This window comes from Acartia tonsa, chromosome 12 (assembly GCF_053477335.1).
Source record: "Acartia tonsa isolate MP-2025a chromosome 12, ASM5347733v1, whole genome shotgun sequence".
NCBI classification, from domain to species: domain Eukaryota; kingdom Metazoa; phylum Arthropoda; class Copepoda; order Calanoida; family Acartiidae; genus Acartia; species Acartia tonsa.
In genome coordinates, this window is record NC_137271.1 from 4,534,186 (window position 1) to 4,555,538 (window position 21,353).

The 21,353-nt window shown below is 33.5% G+C and overlaps 2 protein-coding genes across 18 annotated transcripts; both read left to right on the plus strand.

Moving 5' to 3' along the window:
- Window positions 1-1,494: 1,494 nt before the first annotated feature.
- Window positions 1,495-9,563, plus strand: LOC145334181 (uncharacterized). 2 transcript variants are annotated; one of them, XM_080179548.1, is made up of 4 exons: window positions 1,495-2,158; window positions 2,773-6,505; window positions 7,093-7,158; window positions 7,706-9,563. In XM_080179548.1, the coding sequence occupies exons 1-2, from the start codon at window positions 2,060-2,062 to the stop codon at window positions 3,991-3,993; spliced, it is 1,320 nt and encodes a 439-aa protein (XP_080035674.1). In that variant the 5' UTR covers window positions 1,495-2,059; the 3' UTR covers window positions 3,994-6,505; window positions 7,093-7,158; window positions 7,706-9,563. The 2 variants fall into 2 exon arrangements, with proteins under 2 accessions (XP_080035674.1, XP_080035673.1); XM_080179547.1 differs by lacking the exon at window positions 1,495-2,158 and having other exon boundaries at window positions 4,495-6,505.
- Window positions 9,562-20,219, plus strand: LOC145334178 (uncharacterized). 16 transcript variants are annotated; one of them, XR_013884741.1, is made up of 9 exons: window positions 9,562-9,594; window positions 12,847-12,968; window positions 13,898-14,115; window positions 14,539-14,660; window positions 15,937-16,574; window positions 17,931-18,393; window positions 18,888-19,017; window positions 19,354-19,466; window positions 19,964-20,219. XR_013884741.1 is itself a non-coding variant. In XM_080179542.1 (8 exons), the coding sequence occupies exons 1-7, from the start codon at window positions 9,585-9,587 to the stop codon at window positions 18,965-18,967; spliced, it is 1,653 nt and encodes a 550-aa protein (XP_080035668.1). In that variant the 5' UTR covers window positions 9,562-9,584; the 3' UTR covers window positions 18,968-18,992; window positions 19,393-20,219. The 16 variants fall into 16 exon arrangements, 1 of the variants encoding a protein (XP_080035668.1); XR_013884747.1 differs by having other exon boundaries at window positions 20,075-20,219; XR_013884749.1 differs by having other exon boundaries at window positions 19,354-19,448; window positions 20,075-20,219.
- Window positions 20,220-21,353: the final 1,134 nt, after the last annotated feature.

Sequence of the window (21,353 nt, forward strand, 5' to 3'; positions counted from 1 at the left end):
GAAACGCCCATTACAAGATGGTGTCATGAAACTGATTATACCCATATGTAATATTGTTTTCAGTAAAATCTAGAATTCAACATGGCGGACAAAGAGTGTGATATTTGCTTCAAGACTTTTGCAACCAAACAATCTCTGTCTCTGCACAAATTAATTCATACGGGAGAGAAGAATTTTGAATGTACTGTCTGTCAGAAAAGGAAACTACTCTACCTACTCAATTTTGCTGTGTAAATATCATCCTGGATTTTCCACGTGACCTCTAGCGAGCTTGGTGCCGCTTCGGTTTCTAGACCTTTCAACACACCTTGAAACATTCTCCGCATCTTGCAGTGTAAAGCATTCATTCGCCCAATAGAGGCAACCAACCCTTTGATTGCAAGACCTTTGTCTGGAAGTCCTTACTGTGCATGGTATTTTGTGCACCTGTTTATGGGCCAAAACATTCCCCCTTCTCTAACTGTTGGATTAATCCGTACCTCGTCGGCTTCATAAAGGTTCTGATATTTTTTTAAGAACTGTTTTAGAATTTACAGCTGTATGATTATGAGATATTTTTTTATACCTACCTACCTGTTGGTTTTTCAAAAATATTTTCTCATTCTTGGTTTCTGTCTTTAATTAGGTATTTTATTTCATAATTTCTTTCTTGCTTCATCATTTTTTTATCCCCTCCCCCTTTCCTACTCTTTTAAATCTTTCACCGTATTTTTTGAAGTAGTGAGGATTTTTTATGTCTGAGGCTTAAGATCTCAATAACTACTGTGATGATTTAGGTTATTTGTGTATTTAAGTTTTAGATGGATTTTTAATAGTACCTCTGCCTATTCAAATACTACAGAGCCACTAAATGCTATGGGGCTATTATATAAAGCAGTAAGGTTTTTATGGTCTAAAGATTAAGATTTCAACAACTAATGAACCGATTGGGTTCTTTATTTCAGATAAGCTTCTTATGGCTCCTTTGATGGTTTTAGGATATTTTAATTTTTGATTAAAGTATTGGGATGTTTTAAAGATATTTTTCTAGCCATCTTTGCCCCGTTGAATGAAGATTGTCTAGATGTAGGGGCATCTGCTAGTTGTAAATACACAAAAACAAAATCTTAGAGTATTTCTAAAAAAAGGTTTATTTCCAAATACTCTTTGGAAAAACACGAACGTGTCCATACAGGCGAGAAGCCCTACTCATGTGAGATATGCAACAAAAGTTTCAGCCAGTTGGGCTCACTTATAGCGCACAAGAGAGTTCACACCGGTGAGAAGCCATATAAGTGCAACCAATGTGAGAAAAGTTTCCATCAAATATCTGGAATAAATCGCCACATGTTGACTTATACAGGAAGGTATAAATGGATGAGTAATAATAGATTGATAGATTGGATATAGGGTATAAATGAATTGACAGGAGAAAATTTGTTGTTAATTTATCTTGCTAATATGGAATCCCATTTATTGATTAGTTCGTTCATCCAGTAGGAGTGTAGGGGAAGGGGTAAAGGTTGTGGATGGGGGGAATTTTTATTTTAGCCAGCTGCAAGTAAGTCATTGAAATTTGGTACAACATCCTAGTAATAATATATCTATTTCGATTGATATTAGTATGCATTAAAAAGATTCTTTCTAAAAAAGGTTTGAATATAGATATAACTACCTAGCATATTTTATAAAAATAAAATATTATTCCTAAATCAAAGGAGGCAACTGTTTTAGTTTCTTCTCAATTCAGATTTAAAGGACACTTGCAGATACAGAAATAGAATGCATTTGTTGAACTATATAAAATTATAAAATTTTTGGATCTTGGAAAGAATATGAAGTTGCAGGTTTTGTCGTATTTTCACAGTAGGTTTTGATAGGTTATTTTAGGTTAGGTAAATGTTAATGATTACCCCGCGGGTTTAGTAAATAATAAGTAATGGATTGGAGGAGAAACAATGAATCTTAAGCAGAATATACACCCCTGTATTTCTACAGAAGCAAAATCAAAGCTTGAGCTTGTAAGAAAAGCATTGACTGAGTTCAAAAGTTTGATAGATTATGAATTACCAATGACAACATGGACTTTGAAGGAAAATTTTATGTTGATACAGTAAAGAATGAAATACCTAATAATGATATCAAAGAAGAAATGTTTGATGGTGATATAAACTTAAAGGTAATTGGATCTTATTATAGACAGCGTTCCGCGGATTGGATATAAAATAAAAAAATTACAAGATTGAAACCAGTTTGATTTTTGTTCGTGGAAATTTGTCTGTAATGTGTTACTCTACATGATTTTTCAGTATGGCTGAGAACCAGTTCTAATCTATTGAACGGATATTAATTTTTACATAAAAATCGGAAATGGGGGGGGGGGGGTCTTTAATTTTTATTATATTTCATGAAAATTGTTTTTCTTATTAATACCTATGTAAGTTAAACACTTTTGCTTAATATTTACAGAATGGCAGCACCTATTTTTTTTCTCTCCTTTTACAGTATTAGTCCCCTTTTCTTCCTATAGGTTTCTAATTTTCCTTCTTTTTAAGTCCGTCAATGAACAAGGAGATTAATTTTAGTTAACTCAGCCAAAAAGGAATATAAATGTGATAAAGAAAAAAATTTTACGTTTAGTACATATATGAGCCCAAAAAAGTTGCCTATCGAGTTTATCTTTATTTTTGCTTCAAAATAACTTTTTATCTATTAATTCTATCTTTTTGCGATAGTACTTTCACACCTTGATACAGAGATTCTTTATAACCTCTTATAATTACCACTTTTCAGGAAAGAGTCCAAGAATCCTTAGATGACGTAAAAGAAGAACCTTCATTTAGTGTATCTGCTTTGGTCCAGACTCTCTTAGAGGATGATCAATCAGTCAATCAAAACAGTACAGTCTCATGTGAAGTTTGCCATAAGGTTTTCTCACAAAAATATAATCTGAAAACACACATGAGGATTCACACAGGAGAGAAGCCTTTCTCATGTAATGAAAGTGGATGTGAAAAGGCATTTTATACAAATAGTGAATTGAAAAAACACCTTAGGATTCATACTGGCGAGAAACTATTTTCTTGTGACTTTTGTGATAAAAGATTCTATCAGAAGAGCGATCTGAAAAAACACATGGTAATGCATGGTGATGTAAAGCCTTACAAATGTGAAATTTGTGAAAAGGAATTCTTTAGGAGCGGTGATCTAAACAAGCACATGATAACCCATTACGGCATTCCTCCCAACAGAGTTTATACTTGTGAAGTGTGCCAAAAGGAGTTCTCACAGTCAGGTAACCTAAACGCCCACATGAGAACCCACACCGGAGAGAAACCTTTCTTTTGTGTTACATGTGGAAAGGCATTTTATACTAAAGGTGATTTGACAAAACATGAAAGAACTCATACAGGTGAGAGGCCATATCCTTGTGAAGTGTGTCAAAAAAGTTTTGCACGGACTAGCGATTTGAACAAGCATATGGTCATGCATAGTGATGTAAAACCATTTCATTGTGAAACTTGCGGAAAGTCGTTCTCTAGAAGTGGCGATTTAAACAAGCACAAGATAGTACACACAGGCGAAAAGCCATACACATGTGAAATATGTTACAAATCATTTACTCAGGTCAGCTATTTTGTGCGGCACAAAAGGATGCACACGGAAAAGGTTTACAATTGTGATTTATGCCATATGTCATTCTACTCCACAGAAGACTTGGAACGCCACGAAGATACAGTGATGCACAAGAGAAAAGCAAGAAAACTGAAGAGGAAAGGAGTAGGACAACCTTTGGGTGACTCTGCAGACGCTGCTTTGAATGAAGAGGACCTTTCTATGGATGATTTTCTTTCTGTCCAAGTTGAGGAGACTGGAAATAAAATGAATGAGGATAAAAAGACAAAATTGCATGAAGGTGTATTATACCAGGGATGGCAAGAGGAGGAGACAGGGCAAGAAAATCTGAAACAGGAGGAGACTAATTTGGAAGGACATGCATTACCCCAGGAATAGCAATCATAATCCATGTCGGATTAATCCTTCAGTTTTTTAATCTAAGATCATTATTATTCAAAATAACGACATTAAGAAACACCTTTTAAAGCTAAAGTTTCACATATAGCTTCCTTAAAACTGTTAACACTAAATTAAATTGGAATAGATTTTATATGTAAAACCTAATCTGTTCAATAAAAGTTTATTTATACCTAACCACTTAAAAGAAACTAAAGGGGGGGGGGGGGGGCGAAAGTGACACTTTTTGAAACCAAAACTAAAAGTCAAAGGAACTCAACTAAAAAAAGAGTTACAGGTCTGACATTTTGCATGGCAGTTGCTTTATAGGGGTACAATATGGAACTGTGAAGAAACGGCGTCGCAACCGCCGAGAAAAGGCAAAACAATTTTTGGCGGGAAACGGCGGTTTTCGGCGGTTGCGCCGCCGTTTCTTCACAGTTCCATATTTTACCCCTATAAAGCAACTGCCATGCTAAATCTCAGACCTGTAACTATTTTTTTAGTTGAGTTCCTTTGTTGACATTTAGTTTTGGTTTCAAAAAGTGTCACTTTCGCCCCCCCCCCCCCCTTTGAATTGTAGCTTTTTATGGCATTTCTTTTTGTTTTAAAATCTTTGTTTAATATTGTCTAAAATAAGGTTATTCTTACTTTTAATTCATTTTTGCGGGGCTGGTAAAAATTATACTCATTTCAAATGATCTTGTAATGGTGGTAAAATTTTTAACATTAAAACACTGACTTTTGGAGAGAAAAATGAGGGGTGGGAAATGTTATATTTTTGAGGGATCCAAGGCTAGAACTTGATTTTATTCATACTGATAGTTGCGTGAAATGAATTAAAACTTTGATTTAGAGAACAGAATATCTCTTCCTGTTCAATGGTATAAACTACATTTACCTATAGGGCATACATGTGAAATAAATCTCAATTTCCTATCATTTAGTTTTAAAAATATCAAGTCTTGTTAATCATATTCTTGTGTTTTATGCAACTTTGTTTGCTATTTTTTTAGTACAAAATGATATTTTTTTGACGGTATTCTTGTAACTTATGCTTGCCATGGTATTTCTGAAAGTGTTACTTTTCTCATCACAAATACATCTTCGTTATAATTCTTTTTGTGTGTTTTTCCTTCCATGAATTTTAAGTGCTTCGCTACTAATGGATGTTGTTTTCCTTGTTTATGTGACAAATATACCTCTTTAGGTAGTAATTATTGTAAATATGTAAATAAGAAATTCTACCGCATCTTTTGTTTTAAATACTATTTTTATTTTTATATTATGTAATTGTATTCAGTTGTATTTATTTTTTTTTAGTTATTTTATACTTAGAGTATTAAAACGCTTCTAATTTCTTTAAATTAGGTTTAATACCTCTATAGGTTAAAATATTTTTTTATTTTGTTTTATACATTAAAGATTGTACCTATTGATTTTTAACAAAAATAAGAATTATTTTTTAAAAGAAGTATTTTCATTGGCTAATTTTAAACTTGTAACATGAACAATGAACATTAAAAATACTATTACGCTAAATATTTTTGACTTCATAGATTGCTTTTATACTATGTATTTTTAGAGATATTTACAAAATTAAAAGCACATATTCCACTAGAGGCATCTAGGGGCATAGCCTTAAGTATTAACTCCAGGATTTGATATTATCCTCTTAGAAATATTTTTTTTAATTTGTGGAAATTTTTAAAAATACTGATAATAATTTTACATCTTAAAATTGCATGAAAGTAAAAATCTGCACTGACAGCAATTTGGCGGTTAAAATAAAGGTAGGGGGCGGGTGTGACTTGTTTTGAAACCAAAATTAAAAGTCAACTCAACTTAAAAACGAGTTACAGCACTGAAATCTGATATAGCAGTCTCTTTAGAGAGGTACAATTCTTCAAACATGTCATATTTAAAAAATATAACATGTGTCAAGTGAAAGTATACCTAAAGGAAAATTTTTATAAAAAAAAGTATGTCTCAGATAATTAAAAATAGTTTAGTTTAGCAAAAAAAGACAAAATAAATCGGCGGAAAACGGCAGTTTTCGGTGAAAGCGGCAGGTTTGCCGCCGTTTCTTCACAGTTCCATATTTGTACCTCTTTAAAGCAACTGCCATGCTTTAACTCTTATTTTAGTTGAGTTCCTTTGTCTTTTAGTTTTGGTTTTAAAAAGTATTACACCCGCCTCCCCCCTTTTTAATTTTTGAAATCAGGGCCCATAAAACATTTAGTTTTATAAATTAAATAATATATTTATTTACCTAAAATAGCAGCCGGCGGCGGTTCAGTGGCAGATTCGAGTAAGCAGTACGGCAGTTTTCTAATAGTGTTAATATGTTCACCTAAAATTAAACCAATATATCTAATTTCAGAAAGAGTAAAGGAATAATGGAAAGCGGGGGTGGAGGATTGTTCATGAAGCTAGCACCAGAGCTACTACTGGTGTTTCTCAACTATTTGTACCTCCATGATATTGCTAAACTTCGCCGTGTCTCTAAATGGTAAGATACCTTTTTTTTAATCTGGTAATCCGATCAGAATTTTTTGCTTCTCAATCTCTTTAAATGAATGACGTAATTTAGAGAAATATTTAAAGAATAAATGTGCTAGTATAGATGAATAATCCAGACAACTACCTGGTCCCAGTGGCAGTGACCATTTTGCTCTGCTGGCCAATTGCTTTTGTAGGGATTTGGCTTTGTTTTTATTTCCAACCCAATAAGCTTATTTCAAAGACCCTATACAAAATTGGACATGGGTAGAGTTACATACATTACATAGAGCTTGTGCAAAAAATGTTTCAAAAAGTTGATTCCTACGTAATTTATGACAGATTTGCCCCAAAAATAGCCAAAAAAAAAAAGGCTAAACGGCTGAGCCGTTAGCCGTTACTTTTTCTACTTTTTTGTTCGATTTAGGGAAAAAAAACCTACCAAGGATTACTCATGCAGAACTTTAGATCGAAATTCGAACTCTAAGTGCCATTTATACATTGATTACGAGATGGTTGCATTAACCCCCCCCCCCCCCCCCTTATTTAGGTATGATTTTATTTTAAAGTTAAATCACAAAATAAAAACTTTTTTAGGTTTGATGAAAGAATCTGTTCTTTAATGCCATCAAAGTTCAGAAGTTTTAAAATACGACTTAGTAGGTAAGTATAAATATTTACCTCTCATGATAACCTACATAAGTTATAAGAGTGGGGGAAGTTTGTACATTAATATAGGAAAGAAATTTTGGTATACAATTTTGCCCTGGATATTTGGGCTTGTTTTTATAGATATTATTCCAATTCTTTTTATAAAATGTCCTAAATGATTGGATCTACCTGTAAAACTTTGAAAATTGAATTTCGGCCCTTTCCTCCTAGGGGCTAGTGGGGTCAATCACAACCGCAAACACTAAAATCATAAGTTCTGAGCTTATTTTAGAGATATCAAGTTGATTTTTTTAATGCAAACTTTATTCATATAACTGAACTAAGCAGCCATTAAAGATTTAATTTTGAACTTTCCATCTAAGGGCTTGTGGGGTAACCCCTCCCCTTCCCCTAAATACATAATATACACCCCTGTATTCAATGATATTAAAGTATAAGGAAGGATAGTAACATGTCATATGCTGAAAATAAGAGGGATTGTGTCTGACCAAGTCTTAATGCTTATCATTATAATTTTGAAATCATAATAAATATTTAGGGAGAGCTGTGAATCTATTTTGAGAGCAATGAAGAAACCTAATGGACACCTTAACCTACTGGATTTGGATATTGAAAATCATGATGGTCAAGATTGTAGATTGAAAGAGATACTGAATGATTACAAGGACAACATATCTGCATTAGATATACCACATTTGGGTTCAGATATGGTATCATTTTTGCAGCATGAAGACACACTATTTCCACTTCTGGAAAAATTATCAATGAAACCAGATAACTTGCATGTAATAAACCTACTGAAGAAACATGCTGCACAATTAACTTATCTAGAGCTAAAACCGAAAGAACCGAACTTCCCCCATAACTATCCACATTTTCCAAAATTGGAGACTCTGATTGTTGATCATATTCATCCCGACGATTTGGTTTCATTGCTTTCTCTATGTTCTGAATCCTTGTCTACATTAAGAATACGTTTTATGTACAAAGAGAGGAGACCAGTCCTCCAGCAATTACCTGAACTACCCAAACTACAAACTTTAGATCTTTATAATTTTTCATTGGGAGAAACTGTAAAATCTCTGATATCAAAGTGTAGGCAAACATTGACAGGAATAGTCTTTAATGAAATAAGGTATGAATTTGAAATGGAGGACAAATACTTTCCAAAACTCAAGTATATGAAATTAAAAAATGTATACAATGTATACATGATAGAAGATATAATATCTGCCAATGCTTGTCAATTGGAAACTCTGATATTATTTGATATACATGGCTTGATTTTGCCAAACGCACTCTCAAATATCAAAAATCTATTTATCTATAATCGTCAAAATCTGGCCAATATCTTGAAATGTGCTTCATCCCTGCAGTGCCTAGTGATTAGTCAGCCTTATGTTTTTGATGATTTGAAGGACATAGAAAAGATGCCTAACCTAACAGATTTTTACCTATTAGATAGAAGTAACTGGTGTATGGATGAAATTATAAAAGATTTCCTCATCAAAAATGCTGATACCTTGGAGTTTTTGTTGTTACATTTTAATATGGAAAGCACACCACCAACAGTAGAGCTGAAGAAAGTGCACACCCTCATAATACTCCAGGAACATCCATTTTTGGAAAGTGGAAGAGAATTTTACAAAGCATTATGTCCTAATGCTCAAATCATGAAGAAAAATGGCGAAGGAGGAGAATACATACGCGAGGCAGTGAAATCAAGATTAAAGTATCGTAAAGCTGATGAGCTCTTTTGTCAAGAAATCAATAATATGATGAACTTACTTTAATATGAAGTTACTACGGAAGAAATACAGTTAGCGTCATATCATCATTCCTCACATATTATATGTCGCATTATTCTTTTTTCCATTAGAAAAATATGTGATGTTGGTTCTTTTTAAAAACTTTTGCATTATAAAAATAATTTTTTTTAAAAACCTAAAATAAAGTATTTTAAATGTGTATAATTGTACCTACCTATGTATTTTTGTAATTTTGAAAATGGGAGGAGTAGGTTGCGCTAAAAATCCGTAAAGGTGTTAGTTTTAAGTCTTAAAAATAGTAGTAGAACAATAATATTCACTAAATATGTGCATTTCTAATTGAAAAGAACTATAGACAAAAAATTTAATTAAAGTTAACATAAATTTTTTATCGTTCTACTACCTTTTTTAACTTGAAAAAACTCACAACCTTTAGCGCACCCTACCTCCTCCCTTTTGTTTTTAACTTTTTACCTAGCAGTTTACTTTTTTAAATATCTTTCATCATTAAAACTATTTTTTCTTTTGCAATACAAATTACCTAGTAAGGTGAAATTTTAATAATAGTGCTGTGATTATTTTTTATATTTTTTTTACCTATAGATTTATTTTTTATATTTTTTTCAGGTTACTACACAATGATTTAAAATGCAAAACCGTAAGAAAAGATTACAAGAAGTTATTGCAATCAAGGGGGGGCGGGTAAGTTTTGCCACTTTCGCGTAATCAGTGTTGTGTGGGCTAGGTATTGATCTGAGATTATAGGTTATTTAGGATAAAAGTTTACTTTTGGGTAGTAGTTCACGGAAATTTAATCATTTTTTTGAATAGGTCTCCAGGTTCAGGTGCTGCAGGCTGAAAGGTCGTTTCTGGACAGGTAAAAAAATTTTAAAAATTTTGTTTGAAGAGTTAGAGAGCAACTTATAAAACAAAATATGCTTCTTTTTGAATGTTATTAACATATCTGCAGAAAAAAATGACAATCGGCCTCCAGGTTCAGGTTCTGCAGGCCTCCAGGTACACTCTGGACAGGTAAAAATTAAAATTTCTTATTTGAAGAGTTACAGGTACACTTATAAAACAAAATATGCATCTTTTTGGATGTTATCATCATATTTGCAGAAAAATTTAAAATCGGCCTCCAGGTTCAGGTGCTGCAGGCCTCCAGGTACACTCTGGACAGGTAAAAATTAAAAATTTTTATTTGAAGAGTTACAGGTACACTTATAAAACAAAATATTCCTCTTTTTGGATGTTATCATCATATTTGCAGAAAAATTTAAAATCGACCTCCAGGTTCAGATGCTGCAGGCCTCCAGGTACACTCTGGACAGGTAAAAATTAAAATTATTTATTTGAAGAGTTACAGGTACACTTATTAAACCAAATATGCATCTTTTTGGATGTTATTACCATATTTGAAGAAAAAATGACAATTGGCCTCCAGGTTCAGGTGCTGCAGGCCTCCAGGTACACTCTGGACAAGTAAAAGTTAAAATTTCTTATTTGAAGAGTTACAGGTACACTTATTAAACCAAATATGCAACTTTTTAGATGTTATCACCATATTTGAAGAAAAAATGACAATTGGCCTTCAGGTCCAGGTGCTGTAGGCCTCCAGGTCCACTCTGGACAGGTAAAAATAAAATATTTTATTTGAAGAGTTACAGGTACATTTATTCAACCAAATATGCATCTTTTTGGATGTTATTACCATATTTGAAGAAAAAATGACAATTGGCCTTCAGGTCAAGGTGCTGCAGGCCTCCAGGTACACTCTGGACAGGTAAAAATGAAATATTTTATTTTAAGAGTTACAGGTACATTTATTAAACCAAATATGCATCTTTTTGGATGTTATCATCAAATTTGCAGTTAAAATTAAAATCAGACTCCAGTTTCAGGTGCTGCAGGCCTCCAGGTTCAGTCTAAACAGGTAAAAATTATAATTTCTTATTTAAAGAGTTAGAGGTACACTTATTAAACTAAATATTCGTAATTTTGGATGTTATTATCATATATTAAGATAAATTGACAATCGGCCTCCAGGTTCAGGTGCATTCCCCATTCTGAGTATCTGTAATATTATATCTGAGATTTTTCTGCAAATATGATGATAACATCAAAAAAGAGGAATATTTTTTTTTATAAGTGTACCTCAAACTCTTTAAATAAGAAATTTTATTTTTTACCTGTCCAGAGTGAACCTGGAGGCCTGCAGCACCTGAACCTGGAGGCCGATTGTCATTTTTTTTCTGCAGATATGTTAATAACATTCAAAAAGAAGCATATTTTGTTTTATAAGTTGCTCTCTAACTCTTCAAACAAAATTTTTAAAATTTTTTTACCTGTCCAGAAACGACCTTCCAGCCTGCAGCACCCGAACCTGGAGACCTATTCAAAAAATGATTAAATTTCCGTGAACTACTAATATGGTAATAATATCCAAAAACACGCATTTTTGGTTTTACAAGTGTACCTCTAACTCTTTAAATAAAAATTTAATTTTTACCTGTCCAGAGTGAACCTGGAGGCCTGCAGCACCTGAACCTGGAGGCCGATCTTAATTTTTTCTGCAGATATGTTAATAACATTTAAAAAGAAGCATATTTTGTTTTATAAGTTGCTCTCTAACTTTTCAAACTAAATTTTTTTAAAAATTCTACCTGTCCAGAAACTACCTTCCAGCCTGCAGCACCTGAACCTGGAGACCTATTCAAAAAATGATTAAATTTCCGTGAACTACTACCCAAAAGTAAACTTTTATCCTAAATAACCTATAATCTCAGATCAACACCTAGTCCACACAACACTGATTACGCGAAAGTGGCAAAACTTACTCCCCCCCCCCCCTTAATTGCAGGTAAAATGTACATTTAACAAACCTTTCCTCTTACCCCCCCCCCCCCTAAAAAAGTGGGAGGTTGTAGGTGTGACACTTAAAGAAACCAAAACTTAAAGTCAAAGGAACTCAACTAATAAAAGAGTTACAGTTCTGAAATTTTGCTCAATAGTTGCTTTACTGATGTCTAATGTGGAAGTGTTAAGACACGGCGGCAAAACCGCAGCTTTCGCCCAATAAACGCCGTTTTCGCAAACATTTTTTTGCCTTTTCTCGCCAAATTAGACAAACTTGAATAATTTAAGACAATCTTTTGTCCCGCCTCCTTTTCTTCACAGTACCACATTGTATTTCTAAAAAGATTTTTTAGGTATTTTTTGGGTTCCTAAAAGTGTCATCCCTTCCCTCCCTTTTATAACAAAATTCTGTGTTTAGTAAAAAAAATATTGATTAGGGGTAAAATATTGATTTTTAAAAAACCGGTTTAGAACTTTTAAGGAATACTTTTTATCATTGAATATACTATTTTATATGTGCGATTAGATACATCAAATTACAATCACTAAGGGCAATTTTCATTGGGAGGATGGTGGTACCACCAAAATATTTAAAAACCTTACCAGAGCCTATTAGAAGCTAAATTGTAAAGGAAAACCATTTTGGGTTTTGCGGTTTGCAAGATTCTTCGGTACAGACAGACAGACACAGATCTTGTTACTTTTATGTAAGGATTATTTGGCATTATTTTATTGTGATTTCCGAACAGATATTATAGAGTAAGAATAAGTAATGAAAATTATAGGTATAGTTCTTTTCGGGACAACGCCTCTTGGGGGGCGTTTTGTCGTATTTTTGCAGTAGATTTTGATAGGTTAATTTAGGTTAGGTTAAGTTATGTTAGGTGATTGCACCGCAGGGTTAGGTAATTTGCTTCGCTGGATTATAGCCCCCTGCAGGGGCTAGAAATAGGAGAAAAGCTAATGTAAAAATACAACGAAACGCCCATTACAAGATGGTGTCATGAAAGTGATTATACCCATATGTAATATTGTTTTCAGTAAAATCTAGAATTCAACATGGCGGACAAAGAGTGTGATATTTGCTTCAAGACTTTTGCAACCAAACAATCTCTGTCTCTGCACAAATTAATTCATACGGGAGAGAAGAATTTTGAATGTACTGTCTGTCAGAAAAGGAAACTACTCTACCTACTCAATTTTGTTGTGTGAATATCATCCTGGATTTTCCACATGACCTCTAGCGAGCTTGGTGCCGCTCCGGGTTCTAAACCTCTTCGCGCACCTTGAAAATACTCCGCATCTTGCAGTGTAAAGCATTCATTCGCCCAATAGAGGCAACCAACCCTTTAATTGCATGACCTCGACCTTTGTCTTGAAGTCCTTACTGTGCATGGTATTGAGTGCACCTGTTTATGGGCCAAAACATTCCTCCTTCTCTAACTATTGGATTAATCTGTACCTCGTCGGCTTCATAAAGGTTCTGATATTTTTTTAAGAACTGTTTTAGAATTACTATGTGATTATGATATATTTGTTTTATTTTTCATATACCTACCTGTTCGTTTTTCAAAAATATTTTCTCATTCTTGGTTTTTGTCTTTAATTATATTATTTTATAATTTCTTTCTTGCTTTTTCATTTATTTATCCCAGCCCCCTTTCCTACCCTTTTAAATCTTTCACCTTATTTTTGAAGTAGTAAGGATTTTTTATGTCTGAGGCTTAAGATCTCAATAACTACTGTGATGAATTAGGTTATTTGTGTATTTAAGTTTTGGATAAATTTTTAATAGTACCTCTGCCTATTCAAATACTACAGAGCCACTAAATGCTATGGGGCTATTATATAAAGCAGTAAGGTTTTTATGGTCTAAAGATTAAGATTTCAACAACTAATGAACCGATTGGGTTCTTTATTTCAGATAAGCTTCTTATGGCTCCTTTGATGGTTTTAGGATATTTTAATTTTAGATTAAAGTATTGGGATGTTTTAAAGATATTTTGCTACCCATCTTTGCCCCTTTGAATGAAGATTGCCTAGATGTAGGGGCATCTGCTAGTTGTAAATACACAAAAACAAAATCTTAGAGTATTTCTAAAAAAAGGTTTATTTCCAAATACTCTTTGGAAAAACACGAACGTGTCCATACAGGCGAGAAGCCCTACTCATGTGAGATATGCAACAAAAGTTTTAGCCAGTTGGGCTCACTTATAGCGCACAAGAGAGTTCACACCGGTGAGAAGCCATATAAGTGCAACCAATGTGAGAAAAGTTTCCATCAAATATCTGGAATTAATCGCCACATGTTGACTCATACAGGAAGGGATAAGTGGATGAGTAATAATAGATTGGATAGAGGGTATGAATGTATTGACAGGGGTAAATTTGTTGTCAATTTATCGCTAATATGGACCTCATTTATTGATTAGTTCGTTCATCCAGTAGGAGTGTAGGGGAAGTGGTAAAGGTTGTGGATGGGGGTAATTGATATTTTAGCTGAGAGTATTACTTTATCAGGGTACTTGAAAATTTGGTACAACATCAAAGTAATAACATATCGTTTAATAATATTTTGTATTAAAATGGTCGTCCATGTTTCGTTGTATTTTCACAGTAGCTTTTGATAAGTTAATTTAGTTAGGTTAAGTTAGGTTAGGTAAATGTTAATTATTACCCCGCGGGTTTAGAAAATAAGAAGTAGGTATATAAACCTATTACTCATCCAGATATTCCAAAATATAGGAGAAAAACCATTTCCATGTGATCTGTGTGAAAGCTCATTTTGCTCCAAGATCACCCTAGATAGCCACAGATTAATCCACACTGGAGAGTATCCGTACAAATGTTCCTTCTGTGATAGAGGCATGGAAATATAGTTATTAGCAAGAGGGGGTAAGTTTTCACATATTTGCGTAAACTGTGAGTATAGGCTTTATCTTTGGACTGAGAGGATAGGTTATAAAAGAAAAAATCATTCTTATATGATGAATTTTCCCAAGTTTTAAGATTTTTTGGATAGGCCTCCAGGTTCAGGAGCTGCAGGCCTCCAGTTGGTCTCTGGACAGGTCAAAATTAAAATAATATTCTTTTTTTGAAGAGATAGAGGTCAACTTATCATACAAAATATGCATCTTTTTTCTTCGAATATGTAAATAACATTTTAAGATATGCATATTTTTTTATAAAAATGGTTTCTAACTCTTCAATTTTAAAAAATAAAATTATGTGTTTTGAGTTTTACTAGTACAGAGCAACTGGAGGCTTGCAGCTCCTGAACCTGTAGGCCTGCAGCTCCTAAGCCTGGAGGCCTATCCAAAAAGTCTTAAAACTTGGGAAAATATATCATATAAGAATGTTTTTATCCCTAATAACCTATCCTCTCAGTCCAAAGATAAAGCCTATACTCACTGTTTACGCAAATGTGTCAAAACTTCCCCCCCCCCCTCTTATCCTCCTCTAATATAAAGTATTAAGGTTTTTTCTTGTCTGAAGCTTTGATCTCAGAAAATCTTTAGAAATGTCTTAGGCAATTACTTGACATCCCCCGGCTAGGGGCGAATCATCCAGTTCTAGATATTAAAGGAAGTTTTTTTCAAAAGCCACCCCTTTAAAGACACCCGAATTTAAGACAAGGAAATTCCAACTAAAACACTCAAGGGATGGGGAGAAGGTTTAGTTGACCCCCCACTTTCATTTTTAGTTTTAGAAAGCAAAAGTAAAGAAGATATTTAGTTGGGGGATTTTTACTAAGGGCGCCAAGTTAATTCAAACCATCTCTGGCGTTATAAAAAATTAAATGTAATGAAGAACCTTATTGGTACACCTGGTAGCACGAAATCATTTGCCACACACACATACACACAGACATACAGACAGAATGACATCCTGTTACTTTAATAGAGGGGTGATTTCAGGAATTTTCTCAGGAATTATAGCAAAAAGAAGCAATGAACGGTAAATTAATCAAACATTCCTGAGCTCTAAAAACAAAAACTTACTTAACTTAACCTAAAGGCATTAAAAAAATTTTTCTTCCTAAAAAGTTCATTAGTGATCGTTACGTAAGATGAGAAAGACCGTCAACTGTTTAAAAACTCAAGAAATTACTTATACATATATTTTCTTAACTATTTAAAAGGATTTCGAAATGTCTGGTATATGAACCGTCACACGCGGGAGCGCCACTCAGAGAATCCAGAATATTTCTGCACGGACTGTGACAAACAATTCTTCACCCTGAACCAACTGAATAACCACAAGAAGACGCATGGTACCTGTCATATTTGTAACAAATACTATGTACAACTCAGTCACCATGTCACCACAGAGCATTCCAAAAAGACAACCTATCAATGTGAGAAATGTACAAAGACGTTTATACATGAAAAAAAATATGTTAAGCATCAATCAAGATGTGATGGCGTACTGAGAAAGAAATCTAGCGTGGCACATCCATGTCAGGTTTGCGAGAAAGTTTTGTCCAGCAAGCGAGTTTTCATAGAGCACATGCGAATACATACAGGTGAGAAACCGTTCTCATGTGAAATGTGTTTAAAATCTTTTAGATGTTCACAAGGCTTGGAGAGACACTTGGAGACAGCACATACAGAAAGTGAAAGAAAGACTTTCACATGTAATATATGCAATAAACTAATGTCTGATAGCAAGTACTTAAAGAAGCACATGGAAACTCAACACCTGCAAAAGCCATTTTCGTGTGATAGATGTGATAAATCTTTTTTGAACAAAGAATCATTAGAAATACACCAAAAAGAGGTTTAAGATAAATGGATAAATATTTTCACAATTATAGATTCAAGATGGCTAGTTCAATCAAGCATATTTTGAGAAAAATCAGGGACTAGAATTTAACATGGATGACATCATCTATATGTAGCGAAGCATAAAATATGGAATAGATAGACGAACTATGTGAGTTATATGGCAGATGTTCTGTTCCTTCAGGGGTGTATATTCTGAACAAGATTCATTTTTTCCCCTGCTGCAATTTATTTCCCCTTAGTTTTTTCAAGCAAGGAAGGTAAAAAAAGGGGAAAATATTTTCAAGACTCTTTATTTTACTCATTATCCCCCCGCCTACATATATATTCTTTTAGTTTTTTTTCACCTAAGAGGGGAGAAAAATGGAAGAAAATGTTTTCTGTTCTCTTAATTTTTACATTTTTTCCTCAACCACATATTTTTATATTTTTTTACCTACCACCCCCCCCCCCCCCCCCTATAGCAGGGTCAAATTTGAAAAATATATAACCTGAGTTCTTTTAAAACAAAAAAAAAGAGAAAAGGCAAACCAACTTTTTATAAATTAGAAGACGAACAGACAGAAGAAGTTAATTTTAGAGTAGCTTTGTTACTAAAATTCCTGACTTTACAGCATTTCTATATGGCAAAAGTTTTTATGATAAATATTCCAGAAAAACTAATACTTCGCATTTAAAGACTTTTCAAAGAGAGGGGGCGGAAGTGACACTTTTTAAAACCAAAACTAAAAGTCAAAGGAACTCAACTAAATACAGAGTTACAGCTCTGAGATTTGCAGTTGCTTTAAAGAGGTACAATAGGGAACTGTGAAGAAACGGCGGCGGAACCGCCGCTCCCGCCGAAAATTGCCGTTTCCCGCCGAAATTTTTTTTGCCTTTTTTTCTGCCAAACTAGATTGTTCTCAATCATCTGAGATAAACTTTTTTTTCATAAAAATTTTCCTAATATTTTCACGTGACACTTTAGAATTAAATAATATTTCAAGCATTTCAATATTAAAAAAGAATTGCAAGTGAAGTTTAAATCTTACAAGTGTCAAGGGAAATTTATATAAGGAAAATTTTTATGAAAAAAAGTTTATCTCAGATGATTGAAAATTGGCTAATATGGCGAGAAAAGGCAAAAAAAACTTCGGCGGGAAACGGCGGTTTTCGACGGATGTGGTTGTTCCGCCGCCGTTTCTTCACAGTCCCATAGTGTACCTCTTTGAAGCAACTGCCATGCCAAATCTCATAGCTGTAACTCTTTATTTAGTTAAGTTCATTAGTTTTGGTTTCTAGATGTGTCACTTCCGCCCCCTTCCTTTAAATTTTGATGATATCAATATTCTTATACATTTATCTTTAATAGATACACGACGGAGAATCATTTGCTTGTGACCTTTGTGGGAAAAGATTTAAGAAATATGTGCTCCTAACCTATCACATGCGAGTGCATACTGGCGAGAAACCATTCTCATGTGAGCTGTGTGAGAAGACATTTCGAATGAAGAATCAATTGACCACACACATGCTAGTTCACACAAGGGAAAGGCCATTCTCATGCGATGTGTGTAACAAATCATTTAAGACGAGCGGTAATCTTAGAGAGCACAAGGAGAGGATGCACGGATCTGATTATCCATGTGATTTATGTGATAGAAAATGTCCGAGTAGAAATGCTTTGCGCAAGCACCAAAAACGTGTCCACCCCCAAACAGTGGAAATTACTGATTTTATTCCATGTGTGGAGGTAGATGTTAAGATCAAGGAAGAAATGGAGGATGATGACTGGGGGGATGACTTGGAGGATAAGGCTGGTCACATTAGCGAAGGCAAGGATAAATAAATGGACTAAACCAACTTTTTTTTTACCTGAATAGGTTGGCTTTTATTTTCAAAGATTTTATTTGTTGTGTTTAAATATTAAACATTAACAAATCTTACTAGGGAGGTTTCCTTAGTTTTTAGCCTATGTTAATTAATCCTAATGTGTATTAACATAGGGAAATTAAGGGATAAGGCCATGGACCATAAACTTTGGTATATTCTCAATGTTAAAAAACAAAATACCCCTTTTGTAGATTTAAAGGAAGATGTGTACAATAATGGGCTGGCGGGGGGGGGGGGGTGGCGTTTTTACTAAGGATTTCTTATAGCTAGAGAAGCTAATTTCGGATTAAGGCTTCTATAGGGCAAAAGTTGCTTTTTAAAAATATCGCCGACCTCCCATTGAGTAAAGTAACTTACATTTAGTTTTGTTAAGCTTTTCTTTTCCAAAATCTATTTAAAACTTTATCAAACTAATTTATTTATAACTTGTCCTAAGGTGCAATGGAATATAAAATGGATGGAACCAAAGAAGAAATTGTAACAGATCCTCTTCAACATATAAAGCAAGAACAATAACACTCTTTGTGTTCAGGGAGGAAGGGTACAATGGACTTTATATTATACTGGTACCCAAAGATTTATAACAACGTTATACCATTTGTAGTTCAATAACTTTGGGTACCTTTATTCAATTTTGATTGTTAAATCTTTTCAAATAATAATCTTAATCTATAAAAAGTATTAATTTTTAAAAATCATCATTGGGATTGTATCAATTTATCGTCAATTGACTTATTCCTTAAGGTCCCTGATTTGTTTAACGAGAGCAAATTCAATGTTACGCTCAAATATAGATTTTTGGTTGAAAAGTTTGGGTACTGCTTGTTTAAATCAACCCATTAAGATATTTACAAGACCTCAAAGTTTATTAGCCAACGACTTTAAAAATCTTTGGGTGGTAGTATAATTTACAGTCCAATATCCCCTCCCTCCCTGTAAAGATTTTATTTAAAGCTAAGTTCTTCTAGCTATTAATCTCATGCAATAATATAGAATGGTATCCGATGAAAATTTGGTTTTGCAAATTATGCAGGAGATTTTTAAAAGCGATGCTTTTCTATCATTAGGGTCGGTCCGTCCGTACGCCCGTCCATTAATTTTTTTCCGTTAATTTAAACAGGCTAGATTTGTCCTATCGATTTAAAACTTGGCATGCTGATTCCTACAACAGTTAGGTACAACTAAGAGCAGCGACTCTTTAATCGTTACTAGAAAGTCCATACGCCCATTTGAAACAAGCTGTTTTTTTTTCTTTTTTGACAATAAATTTTTTGTTAAGATTATCCCATTCATTTGATTTTTTGAATACTGATTCCTATTACAACAAGGTATAGTGTTGTAAGCGAAGCATCTCTATAATCAAGTCCTAAAAACGTCAGTAAGTCCTTAAACAGTGACATGTATTTAATCAGTTTTGCAACAAATTTACTTACAATTTTGTATAGACTTATGTATTTATATTTAGTTCTGACACTCTACAAGTGTTAATGTTCGTTCGTCCTTCCATTTCAGAGCTTCGCTTGTATGGATGTTGTCATCCTTGTTTTTTCAAATCTAAAGTAAGGCTTAATTTAACCCCTGACATAAATTGAAAATCATTATTATTTTCATTGAATTGTTTAGTTTTATATGAAAAAAATCATGGTTTTCAACAAATAATGCCTTAAAAATCTATTTTCCAAAGTAGTTGAACTTTAAATATTAATGGATCAATTTGTAATGATTATAAATATTTTGTTTATGTTAAAAATAAATTCCGAAAAAGATATTTCCTTTTTTATAAAATGTTTATATTTTGTATCAAAGATAACAATATCCATAAAACAAAATATTATAAGGGGTAAAAATGCATAGTGTAGTTATTCGAGTAAAACACTAGAGGGAGAAAGGGTTAAATAACTGTACCTCCCCATCGCAACCGTCTTGTGCAACCTTCCTAATGGGTCATTGAAAATTAACCAATGGTGTCGTTTATGTTAACACAGCCAATTAGCAGAAAATAATTTAGAAGCAGACAAAAGAGGTCTTTGAAAAATGAAGGGAGGTAGTTGTTTGTATATACATCTATACTATAGATCTGTTGTGTTGTTATTTTTAAAAAATCATTAAAATTGGATAATAATATCATTTAAAATTGTTGTCAAAACAAGCATGACAACATCTAAAAGTAGCGAAGCACAAAAATATTAAATAGTAGATGCTTAGAAATCAGAAGATTCCTGTTAGATTGTAATTTGAAAGCAACATTAAGGACATTCTTACATTTTTAGGACTTGATTTTAGATATGCTTCGCTTAATGATATTAATTAATCAGTATTACAAATTCAGATGAATAGGATACCTAATTATTTCACATAGAAAACTATTGCTAAAAAGGTAAGAAAGCAACTTGTTTAAAATGAACGTACGGACTTTCTTGTAACGGTTATACAATTACTACGCTTCCCAAGTCGTACCCATCATAATTTTGGGAATGTTGACAAGAAGTTTCAGCCGTCTATATTTTATGGGAACCGAAAAATCGGTTGAAATTGGTAAAAGCGGCTAAAAAGTTGCATATATCAGTCCTACTGCCATGGATCTCATGAACTTTATTAGGCATAATTATGAGAATGTTGACATCCATCAGACAACCAAATCTTTGATTGCACGAACTTTGTCTGATAAGTCCTAACTGTGTGCATGGTAATGCGTTGCGCCTGTTTTCTACTGGCATTCACCCTACTCTAAATATTAATGTAGCACACCTGACATAGCAGTAAAAACCATTTTTGATGCCTTAGTTATGACGCGGTGCTAAGCCGAAATTTGAACCTATTACCTTGCCGAAGACGAGCCTATGCGCTTTGTGTTGAGCCACGGTCGCGTGTAACTATAACGTTTTTTGGAATTTATTTTTAG